Raw genomic sequence first — 12,492 nt, 5'->3', positions numbered from 1 at the left:
CCCATCCAGCTCCCTGCTTGTGGCCTGAGAAAGCAGTTGAGGACGGCCCAATGCATTGGGACACTGCACCCGCGTGGGAGACCTGGAAGAGGTTCCAAGTTCCCGGCTTCGGATCGGCGCGCATTGGCCCATGCGGCTCGCTTGGGGAGTGAATCATCAGACGGAAGATCTTCCTCTCTGTCTCTCCTCCTCTGTGTATATCTGGCTGTAATAAAATGAATAAATCTTTTAAAAAAAATGCATTTGGGGGCCCAGCGGCGTGGCCTAGCAGCTAAAGTCCTCACCTTGAACACACCAGTACCCATGTGGACGCCAGTTCTAATCCTGGCAGTCCTGCTTCCCATTCAGCTCCCTGCTTGTGGCCTGGGAAAGCAGTCGAGGATGGCCCAAAGCCTTGGACCCTGAACCTGCATGGGAGACCTGGAGAAAGTTCCTGGCTCCTGGCTTTGGATCAGCCCAGCACCAGCCATTGTGCTCACTTGGAGAGTGAATCATCGGACAGATGATTTTCCTCTCTGTCTCTCCTCAAAGTATATCTGACTTCACAATAAAAATAAAATAAATCTTTAAAAAAAAACACATTTGAAAAGGCTTCAATGTTTTCCTTTTTTTATATTCTGAGGTTCTTAAAACATGAGCATTTTCCTCTGAACTAGTAAATATACATACATAACAACTTTAAGCTCATCAATTAATAATCAACTCTATTCTGCTGTCTATATTCAATATCAAGAAATAGAAGCAAAACACCAGCTCTTCATTAAACCTACAAGAAGTAGTTGGCTGGTAGTCCATCCTGCCTCCAGAACAGTCTGGTAAACCACAGCACCCACCCAAGAGTGCACATGCACACTCCCATTACATGTTTTGTGCACAAGGTTAGAGGAGCACAGCTCCCCTTGCCAGTTCATCCAGAATCTAGGATTACACTCACCACAGAGGGGAACAGCAGCCAAAAGAAAGGCGGCTGCAGAGTCTAAAAAGATTTGCTCCCAAGGTAGGTGTTACACAGGGTTAAGCACCACTTGGCACACTGGCAACCCATATGGGAGTCTTGGTTCAGGCCCCAGTTATGCTGCTCCAGATCCAGCTCTCTGCTAACATGCCTGGGAAGACAGTAGATGATGGGCCAAGCGCTTGGCCTCCTGCCACTTAGGTGGGAAAACTGGATGGAGTTCTAGGCTTCTGGTTTCAGCTCAGCCCAATACCCAACCTGGCTATTCTCGGCATGTGGGGAATGAACCAGGGGGTAGAAGTTCGTTCTCTCTCTCTCTTCTTCTTCTTCTTCTGTCTTGTCACTCTACTTTTCAAATAAATAAATAAACCTAAAATAAATTTACAAATAAATAATCTACTCTCTTCCCCTTTACAGTTAAGTCTGAGAGCCCCTAATGCAGTCTGGTGTGTGGCCTAGCACCTGTTTGGACCAGTCCAAGCACCAAACAGAACAAAGGGGAGGCCTGGCACTGGCATGATCATAGACACGCATCACTTTCCCAACTTTTAACATCCAATAAAGCAGAAATAATCTAGATACTCCATAATGTAAGGCTGGAAAAGTAAATTATGACTTAATACATGACTCAGCCTGCTAAAAATGTAGAAGAACAAATTTATATGATGATGCAGCAAGAAACGAGAAGAAGCTACACAAATAATACGCACGGTATTATCACACTGCAGTAAACATACACCAAGAATAATTAGTTCTAGAACTTGCATACTAGTAACTTCTCTCCTTGCACAAAGCTGTCACATATTAAAACTATCAGACATTTGATGGTAGTTGGGGTGCCTGGTCAAACCTGGCAGACAAAATACTAGGATTACAAGGGATTTTTTTAAAAAGTTTTTTTGTCCTATCTGATTATTCTAAAATGAACTATTTCTTTAGTAGAATTGGGGGATTAAGATTTTTACTTCAATAACTTAACATTATGACTAAGTAAAACTTTTGCCTCTAGGATAATACAGCATCAAAGTAACTCTTCTTCCAGGGTTCCATACAGAACCAGTTCTCCCAGTTACACCTGTTGTTCCTGCCAAGCCCTCAGTGCCCATGGCTGAAGTGGGAAGGATGGCAGGGGAGCATGGAGACTGTGTCCTACTCAGTACAGTACTAACATCATCCTTTAGCGGAACAGAGGCTGGGGAAGAGACGATCAGGGGCCCTAGCCCCAGTGCCCTGTCCCCAACAAACCTCAGCTTGCCTAGCATTCATTCTGTGTCCACCATAAAACGAGGAAAATATGAAGCACACAGAATATTGCCTTTTCGTGGCTGGATAACTTTGATGACAACTTCAGGTGTAGCAGAAATGTCAAGGAGTTCAACAAGTCACAGCTACTTTCTTTCACTCTGCCTGGTGGTAAAGTGTGCTGATTCCATGTACTCGTCCAAGCCACTTCCCTCTGGGGTCACTGTACCTGTTGTGGTACAGCGAGTCAAACCGCTGCTCTAACACCAGCATTCCATATGAGCACTGGTTCAAGTCCCGGTTTACCTGCTTCCAATCCAGCTCCCTGGTGGTGCAACTGTGAAGCTAGTGGAAGCTGGCCCAAATACTTGGGCTCCTGCCAGCCATATGGGAGATCTGGATGAAATTCCTGGCTCCCACTGCAGCCTAGCCCAGGCCTGGCTGTTGTGGCCATCTGGGGCAATGAGGTAGCACATGGAATCTTGTTCTCTTACACATGCACACTCTCTCTCCCTCTATCATTCTGCCTTTAAAAAGTCTTTTTAAAAAATACATAACTTGTGATAGCACTTTCCCCGGCCACTGTGCAAAGCAAGACTGAGAGCTCCTGTCATGTGCAAGAAAATGGTCCCACCTGGAGACCAGCACGCTGAGCAAAACAAGCCGGACCCCAAAGGACAAATACCATACGTCCTCTCTGATAGAAGACAGTTTTTATGTAAAATTAAAAACAGGCAGGTATAGATAATCAAGCATACATATATATTCTCACAGATGAACTATATAATCGAGACTAGCATAGTGGGAAGTAAAATTACATTGCAGTATGCATCTCTGTTCCCAAATAGAAGCAGGACTCCCACCAAAACATGTAAATAAACCTGTACAGTATGATACTAAATATTCTACCTTTGCCGATACCTACCATGTTATGGACATTAAGTAGCAGAAAGTTAATCTTGTGACTATTACTAAGGGACAATATTACTGTGATAATTCAGGGGGAAATGGGACAAGGGAGAAACAGGGACAGAGGGGCGCAGAAGGAAAGAATCCCTATACCTACAAAACTGTATTGTGCTAAATAACACATACACCTGACCAATCAGAATAATAAAAAGACTAAAAACAACTAACGTCTGTCTCGAATAAGACCCTCAGCAATGTCCAAAAATGGCAAGAGTGAAGCATGAAATAACCGACCCCATCTCTGTAACTGATCGGACATCAAACCCATGGTCTATAATTAGGCTACCTGTGTTTGCAGATGAAAGGCAATGATGCTGTTTGCTACAGAAACTCTGGGTGGATCGGTTATGCTTTATCTCGCATAAGACATGGACTGGATAGGTGTAATTACATTAAGTTCCTAAATCCTTTTCTAGCCAACATATCATTCGTGTTACATGACATCTTCCAGAACAAAATTCTTATGGGATCTGCAGGCTGGCCATACTCAACAGCATGTACTCCGTCGCAAGCCCTGGTGTGGGTGTGAGGGGAAAGGTGAACGCCTGAAGGGTAACAGCTTCCGGGAAGGGAAGGCATGAGGAATGCCACCCCTCATGTGCTGGCTTTCTCCGCACTTCTCCTCTAGGGCAGCTGTTGCCACCGGGGCTGGCATCAACAAAGAGAAATTCTATTTGTGCCTAAAACTAGACTCCTACCTCTTCTCTGGGTGAACTTGAGGCTTTGCACTTTTGGCACGCTGAGTTGTCTCAGTGGTGGCGGTGGCAGTGGCTGCTGCTGTACCCAACTGACACTTTCGTAGCTGATGGGCCCTCAGGCTGCCATGCGCTGCTGTAACAAAACCAAAGTGTTAGCATGTAATCCAGCTGCACAGTCATTTTCTCTGCAGAGGTCCTCGGGGTGGGATTCCTGGAGTTAACGCTTTCAGAGCTACCACAGCAGAGGGAAATTTTCTAGTATTTCTGCTGGCATGGATAAAGATATGTAAGGCCTCTCCAACGGGCTGGGGTGTAGGTTCACTACCTCTTGGATGGTCTCTTAGAAGCTGCAGGGAGTCTTCCCAGAAACCACACCTGCTCCTCTCTCTGTCTTGACCACAGACTTTGTTCTAATCCCTCTTGGGAACCACAGCGCCCTTTGAACCCTGCTAATGGCTCAGAGGAAGGGGGCTGGGTGTCTTGACCAAGGGATGAGCCCCAGAAATTAGGCTCATTTTTTCTAACAAGTTGGCGATCTTATTTCTGCCACCAAGTCTTCTCCAGGGAAAAGCACCTGTGCTGGCAAGCTCAGTACCACCCTTAGTCCTTAACAAGGGTGGCCTCTGCTCTACAGGACCTGCTTTGGCCCTCCTCCCACTGCACCCCATGCCATGGGACCCTGCCTCTGAGTAAAAGATCTGGAAGAAGCTCCTGGCTTTTAATCAGCTCAGCTCCAGCCATTATGGCCACTTGCAGAGTGAATTGGAGAATGGAAGATTTTTCTCTGTGTCTCTCCTTTTCTCCGTCAATCTGCCTTTCCAATAAGAATAAATAAATCTTAAAAGTAAATAAAATGGTGACACCTTGCCGCTAGAACTCATGTGAGGATAAGAGCAGGGGAGACCAGTGTCTGCCCCGTAACGCACACCAGCACTCATTTCATTTGGAACTTTCTAAAGTATAGGAAGGGCACCTGTCACCTAATTTCCAGCTTTCCAGAGGGGGCACATTCCCAACAGAGCTTATTATGTAAGCCTGTGCTGAGCAATCCTTACTAGCTCAGAACACGCATGTACACATTGACATCAGGTGCAGGCAGCAGCACAGCGGAGCAAAGACAGTGTGGGTTCCGCAGCCAGAGGAGATGCCAGCACAAACCCCACCAGGGACACACAAGCCAGCTGCCTGTGCTTGGGCAACACACTGGGCCACCATAAGTCTCACTTTTCTCATCTGTAAAGGGATGATAAGCCCCACCTTGCAGGGCTGCTGTGACAAGTGTAGGGTGAGGGAGGAGAAACCTACATCCAGCCACAAGAATACAGCCTGGTGTGCACACACTGCATGAGGTTAAGCAAAGAGGCTAAGAATGCCCAAGAGTACAAACTCACCAACTTAAGAATTAAGCCTGGGGGCCCGGCGGTGTGGCCTAGCAGCTAAAGTCCTCGCCCTGAACGCGTCGGGATCCCATATGGGCGCCGGTTCTAATCCCATCAGACCCACTTCCCATCCATCTCCCTGCTTGTGGCCTGAGAAAGCAGTCAAGGACAGCCCAATGTCTTGGGACACTGCACCCACGTGGGAGACCTGGAGGAGGTTCCTGGCTCCTGGCTTCGGATCGGCGCAGCACCAGCCGTTGCAGCCACTTGGGGAGTGAACCATCAGATGGAAGATCTTCCTCTCTGTCTCTCCTCCTCTATGTATATCTGACTTTCCAATTAAAAAAAAAAAAAATTAAGCCTGGGGCTAGCATAGTGGTGTAGTGGTGTAGTGGTGTAGTGGTGTAGTGGGTGCTGGTTCAAATCCTGGCTGCTTCACTTCCCACCCAGCTCCCTGCTTGTAGCCTGGGAAAGCAGTAGCCTAGAATTTTAATAGCCTAGAATTTTTTCTCATTATCAAAAACATCATAAATATAATTTTTTAGAAGAAAAGTTACCAAAAAAAAAAAAAAAAAGCAACAGGTCCTATATGCAGGAATGCTTCAAAAGTTAGTGGACAATGGAATTCAAAGAAAATTCATTTGGGGAGCCCATGTACACTAATCCTTAGCCTGCAAGCCAGCACCCCACAGGGCAGCCGGTTCCTCTCTCAGCTGATCCATTTCTGATCCACCTCAGTGCTGCTGGCCTTAAAAGGTGGGAGAGGATGGCCCACGGCCTTGGCCTCCTGGACTGATATGGGAGACCCAGAAAAAGCTGCTGGCGCCTGGGTCTGAACTCCTCCAGCTCTGACTGTTATGGCCATCAGGGGACAAGGGACAAACCAATGGATGGTATGTCTCTCTCCCTTTTCCTCTGAGTAACTATGAATTTCAGTGAAGTAAGTCCTTTAAAACTTTTCCTACCAACCAAAATTTCTAAAGCATTACAATTAGACCCAGAAATCAGAATGAAAGAAAACAGTGACTCAGTCCTTCGCTGTGCACTGTCTTCCTTCTCAAGACAACACCCTTAGCTTCCAGCACCTTAACGAGCCCACCCTCAGTGTTCCCAGGCCCTTACTCCTTTTCTAACACAAGATATGTAATAAGGTACGTTCAGAGTGGACGCCCTTCACGCCCCGGACGCAGGTGCCAGATCGAAGAGCGAGGCAACTTAGAAAACAAACTCAGGTCTGTGTTTACCCAAAGTCCCAAAGGTTACTGCACCTTATTTGCGACAGCTGGCCGCCTCAGCCAGACATGCCTGATTCAGAGGAGCCTCAGCTCATCTCACGGGCCCAAGCCACCCATATTCACAGCTGGCATCAGAAACGTGCGAGGCTGTTCGCCCTACTAGTACCTCCAGCAAACAGCAGCCCTGCTGCCCAAGCGATGTCACGGGCTAGCGCTGCGCAGGTGCGCTCTCACCAACACAGGCAGATGGCCTCGGTGGTGGGTGGGCCGTGACTGCGTTAGGCTTCCCCCTGGCCTTCCCTCGGTCTGCCCGACCCCCGACCGTCTAGTTACTGCAGGGCTCTCCCTGCCTGCGGCTGCTCGGGGCCCGCAGGTGTACGCGCTCGCAGCGAGCCTCCCGGGGAGGGCCTGCTATGGGACCTAGCAGCCCACCGCCTCTCCCGGAAGCCACAGGCCAAGGAGGGGTCCGGCCTCGGCGGCGGCCACACTTACGCGGACAGCGGAACAGGGCGCCCGCGCCTCGCAGGGCCGCTGCCATGTTGGCGCCGGCTGGAAGCATTTCCGGCGCAACCTCGGCCTGGGCCTGCGGTCCTCGCAGCGGCGAGCTGAGGCACCGGCCGAACCAATGCCGAAGCCACCGAGGGCTCCCCGCGGACTCCCCGCAGCCGCCCCGGGCCCTCCACGCGCTCCCCGGCCCATTGGCTGCGGGGCAGGGCCGAGACACGCCCCTCGCAGAGAGCCCGCCCCCTGCACGCTGTCCCCGGGCCCGGGGTGAGGGGCATGTGGTCCCCAGGACCCCCGGCCGAGAGCCTGGCCAGGTTGGGGTCAGCCACTGACCCCTCCACCGCTACCATCAGAGGCTATAAACCCAATATAAAATGTCAGGTTAAGTTATATTAATTGGATTGCCTTTTATACACCCTACCTCATTTTAATTCAAACCACGAGAAAACTTGCTCCAGGTATCAAACCACCTAGCATTTTACGCATTTCATATTACAACGAAGATTATATTTAAAGAGGTGATCCTTTAAGGACAATGTACTTCTTTACCTAAAGCCTGAACATGAAATGAAAAAGCTGCACCTTATCTAATGCTGTGCTAGCAAAAATGCAGTCAGGGCTGGGGAGTGCAGCAGCCAGGGGCCCCTGGTCTTTGAGACCTGTGGGCTTTCCGGGTCCTCCCCGCCCTCCTGCTCTTGGGCCCCTCCTGGGAGGAGGAGATAACGGAGATAACGGGGACTTGTGGCCCTGCCCCAGGGAAAGGATTATGGATAAGACAAACACGTCAAAGTCAACCCTTACAACAGGTCAAACATGCTTTATTAACTATATCAACATCTTTTTGATAATTTCTTTTTATTTTTTTTATTGGAAATTTAGGTTTACAGAGAGACAGAAAGATCTTCCATCCCCTTGTTCACTCTCCGAGTGGCTGCAATGACCAGAGCTGAGCTGAATCGATCTGAAGCCACGAGCCTGGAGCCTCCTCCAGGTCTCCCACTTGGGTGCAGGGTCCCAAGGCCCTGGGCCATCCTTGACTGCTTTCCCAGGCCACAGGCATGATGCTGGAAGAGAAGTGGAGCAGACCGGACAGGAATTGGTGCCCATATGGGATCTTGGCGCCTGCAAGGCAAGGACTTTAGCCAGTAGGCTATCACACCAGGCCCATCAACATCATATCTTTTTTTTTTAAAGATTTATTTATTTTTATCACAAAGTCAGATATACAGAGAGAAGAGACAGAGAGGAAGATCTTGAGTCAAATGATTCACTCCCCAAGTTACTGCAACGACCGGTGCTGAGCCAATCCAATGCCAGGAACCAGGAAACTCCTCCAGGTCTCCCACGCGGGTGCAAGGTCCCAAGGACCTGGGCCGTCCTCGACTGCTTTCCCAGGCCACAAGCAGGGAGCTGGACAGGAAGTGGAGCTGCCGGGACTAGAACCGGCGCCCACATGGGATCTCGGTGTGTTCAAGGCGAGGACTTTAGCCACTAGGCCACGCCACCGGGCCCAACATCATATCTTTTTAAAGGCCACTTAACACCGTTTCATTCATTTTATTCACAGCAGATGTGTTCATTTTTGTTGTCCTTTAAAAATTCATTCAAAATTCTTGAGTCTGAGGCTTCCTAAAGCACGTAGGACTCAGAACTTAAAACAGAATTTTGTATTTTTTCCCCAACAGACAGTATCATAGTAATTGCTATTTCTAGTCTATGGCTTCTCTATAACACACATCAAACAGACTAGTTTCCCAACAAGTGTCTGTTTGACAACAGATAAACTCGAAAAGTCCTTGAAAGGCTAAAAAATATGTGAAAGACTGATTCATATACAAGTGTACTTATTGCAAAAGGCTCATGAGAAGACAGAATCAACAGGTAGGTTTTGGGGGAGACACTGGGGCCCTGTTAATTAAGCCATCATCACTGGGACGCCTCCTCCCACCCCCGGCCCCCACATCTCGTGTTAGAGTGCCTGCTTGGAGCCCTCGTGTGCTGCTTCCAGTGCAGCTTCTGCTGACGTACCAGGGAAACAGCTCAAGCACTGGAATTCCTGACACCTATTGGGTTGGGGAGAGACAGGGAGCCGGGGCTCCTGGACCTAGCTTGATCTCGATACATTGGGGAGGGGGAGAGGTTATTTTGTGTAAAAATTCTTTTGAAGTCTATAATATGCATTTTCCACCAACATTTTGAAGATAGACCTCCAAATGTGTGCACCAAAATATTTTGAAATTTTTCATTTTATTTTCAATTTACTTGAAGGGCAGAGAGCAAGAGAAAGAAATCTCCATCCATGGGCTCATTCCCAGGGAGCCAGAATAGCCGGAACCTGGCCAGGCTGAAGCCAGCAGCCCCATCGTTTCTCCCATGAGGGTGCCTAGGCCCAGAGATTGGGGCCTTCACCTGCTGTTTGCCACAGCATACGTTTGTAGGAGCCACAACTTGAACCAGACATTCTGGTTCCACAAACCCACCACAAATGCATTTCAAATTCCATTTTTCACAAACTTCTGGAAGTACTCTGATTGTTGACTGCATTTTCTGACTTTGAAAATGTGTGCCAATTCCATTAGCAAACAGAAACCTAAAAGGCACAGTGCCTGGGCTGGCTCGAAGCACCACCGCAGCCCCAGGGGTGGCCTGTCTGTGCCTGCGTGACTGAGCGAGGCAAGCATTCGTCTGTCACAGAGCAGGCCGGGCTGCTGAGAATCCTAAACAAAATGAATTTGTTGGTTGCGGCTCAATGCTTCAGGGAAGGTGGGGGGTGTGTTTGCCCTTGTTCGTTATTTGCTGATTGGCAACTCAGCCACGCAAACTAAATCTAGATTACCACTCTGTCTCCTTAATCAGAAAAAGAATCAGGGGGTGGAAGGGGCAGGCTTGTTCAATGTAAGAGAAACGGTGGTTGTGTGTGACAAGTGGTGAGCTATGAAGAGTACTCGGAGAAATCTGATCGATTGTCCTCATGACTGCTTTACAACACAGGCCACCAAGTGCAGGACAGCATGATGTGCCTTCAGCTTCCATGGTCATGAGCTGCTTACTCCATTCACGCCCTCACCGAGTGTCTGCTATGGGCAAAGCATCACAGCACACTTCAGGAAAATATGCACCCTCAAGTAGCTCATTGGCTTATGAAATAAACACTCCTGTGTGTAAAGATTCATCTAAAAAAAAAACCTTATCTTTGTTTGAAAAGCAGTGTCGGGGTCTTCCGTCCCGCAGAAGAATTCACCCAACACTCCAGGTTCTATATCTTGAGGCACTTTATTCTTCCAACCCGTCCGTTTCCCAGCCAGTCGACTCGACTTCTCCCTTTTCCTCCCGTTTGTCTCCGCTTCATTTCCCCAACCTCCTCGTCACCCCTAGTCTTCTGTCTGTCCGTCCGTCCGTCCGTCCCAGTCGTACTCTGTCCTCCGTCTCAGTCCGTCCGTCCGTCTCTGTCTCCGTCTTCCTGTGCTGACCCCCGTTCTTCCTGAAACCCCCACCGCTAAATACAATCCTAGTCCAATCAGCTTAAAGGTCACCGATGCACGCGGCAGGCACGCCAATCATGGCTCTGATCACGCGTAGCACACGCGCTAAGCATGCAGCTACGGACCAATCAGAAGGCACTTCCTAAAACCTGTGTACTGCCAAGCTCCGGAGGGAGGAGAGGTCTCAGCGCCATCTTAGGGCACACGTGCAGTGCTCCCGACATCTCCCCCTTTTTGTTTTAATAAACAAAGGACCGTGCCTGTCTTAGGTGTTCTGAGTTAGGGCTCTCCTTCCCCGTCATGGGCTAACCGCGTGGCTGTGAACGCGGCGCCTGTCTTAGGTTGGTAAAGCCTTATCGGATACTTACCCGTCTTTGACTACCGGTCCAGCATGTTCAGCCATACTTCCGGGGATTCTCTGTTGAGAAGCACTAGCACTGCCCGAACAAGCAATTACTGCTGATGTTGTTGGCGTCCTGAGTAAATTAGGAGCATGCAGGTACCCAGATCACAATAACCAACAATAAACTAAGACCCACTAGGCCTGCCCACTGGCGTGCAAACGATAAACCCTGAAAAATCCAACTGGTCTAAAACCGAATCCCACTGGTCCAAGACCGTAGAAACAATAAACATAAATGGGGATTGCACACATACATAAACAGGATCATGAATAACATTAGCACTACAATTAACCGATACACCCTATTCCCAAACTCCCAAAGCATTACTGCTATAGATACAGTTTCTTATCACAACCTTATCAATAAATGCAAAAGCTGATATAGCAGAGCATCCACCCCTACTGGTGTACAATACCCAAGCATTCCAGGGCTGGTCAGATACAGATTGAACAGGATTATCATCCTGGGAAAGTGGAGTTTGTATAGGTGGAAAACAAATTGGTCATGGCAAAGCCAGGCGCCACCCTCTTGGGAGTCACAGCACTCTGGCAGTCTGTCCACATAGGAGACTACTTCCAAGGGTCCATACACTGTGGTAATATCTGCCACACTTCCTTCACAGTGTTGTTGCACTCACTCCATGGGCACAATCAGGGGACTGATGTGGTCATGACCATAGTGATCCTGTAGGTTTGATTGCTTCCGAATCTCCCTATAGTCTGATTTGCCAATAGGATGCAGGGTGGAGTTCCATTGTCCGCTGGTGAGGTGCGAGTCTGGAAACAAACTGCTCCTGGCAGGTCAATGTTCATGTTCTTAAACCTGGCAGTGGTGTTATCCAGAGGGAGTACAAGCAGTCCAACGCCGACATTGCTGGTAAAAAAATGCAGGCAAAATGGAAGAACTATTGGTCACCGACAGGGGGGTTGGCCATGCCTTCACTATCGTCCATAATTGAAGGTTCTGGCTGTGCCCCTTCTGCATCTGGATGATCGTCAGGGTTAGCAGCGTCCACCACATCCAAAGATTCATTTTGATGTGGCTTCTTCACTGCTCACGTCAGGCGTTCAGGCATCCACACTGGTCCGTCCAAATCCTGCGGAAAAACACAAACTGCGCCTCGCGTCCGCCTAAGAACCGGATGCGGGCCCAACCACTGTTTTGTTATTACATCTTTCCACATAACCCAATCTTTATAGGGGCCTGCGCTGGTAGCATGACGTTCAGCAGCAGAACGGCCATCCAAATCCAAGATCAAAAAATTAAAAATATATAGGACAAGAGCCAATTGGTGCTTAGGGCTATTGGGATATAGGGAGGCCCCTACTCCCCCTTTTTGTTTTAATAACAAGGCTTTAAGAGTCGCATGTGCGCGCTCTACAATAGCCTGGCCTGTAGGATTATATGGAATACCTGTGGAATGATTAATGCCAAATTCTGAACAGAACTTGGAGAAGGCTTTAGCTGTGTAGGCAGGTCCATTGTCTGTTTTATAGCAGCGGGGAACACCCCAGGCTGCAAAGGCTTGCAGACAATGAGAGATCACGTCCTGGACCTTTTCTCCTGTATGAGCTGAGGCAAAAATTACACCTGAATAGGTGTCAACTGAAACATGTACATACGA

The 12,492-nt window shown here is 48.7% G+C and overlaps 1 protein-coding gene across 2 annotated transcripts in view; it reads right to left on the bottom strand.

The window, feature by feature from the left end:
- Positions 1 to 7,143, bottom strand: part of FECH (ferrochelatase) — a 34,688-nt gene extending 27,545 nt beyond the window's left edge. Inside the window, exons 1-2 of one of the 2 annotated variants that reach the window (XM_058676845.1) lie at positions 6,971 to 7,143; positions 3,865 to 3,997 (exon numbers count right to left, since the gene is read on the bottom strand). In XM_058676845.1, coding sequence (XP_058532828.1) covers positions 3,865 to 3,997; positions 6,971 to 7,037 — 200 coding nt within the window. In that variant the 5' untranslated portion in view covers positions 7,038 to 7,143. The remainder of the gene's footprint in view (positions 1 to 3,864; positions 3,998 to 6,970) is intronic. The other variant, XM_058676846.1, reaches the window with a different exon arrangement.
- Between the last annotated feature and the right edge of the window lie 5,349 nt (positions 7,144 to 12,492).

Source organism: Ochotona princeps, chromosome 18 (genome assembly GCF_030435755.1).
Source record: "Ochotona princeps isolate mOchPri1 chromosome 18, mOchPri1.hap1, whole genome shotgun sequence".
NCBI classification, from domain to species: Eukaryota; Metazoa; Chordata; class Mammalia; order Lagomorpha; family Ochotonidae; genus Ochotona; species Ochotona princeps.
This window is presented reverse-complemented; position numbering and strand designations above follow the sequence as displayed.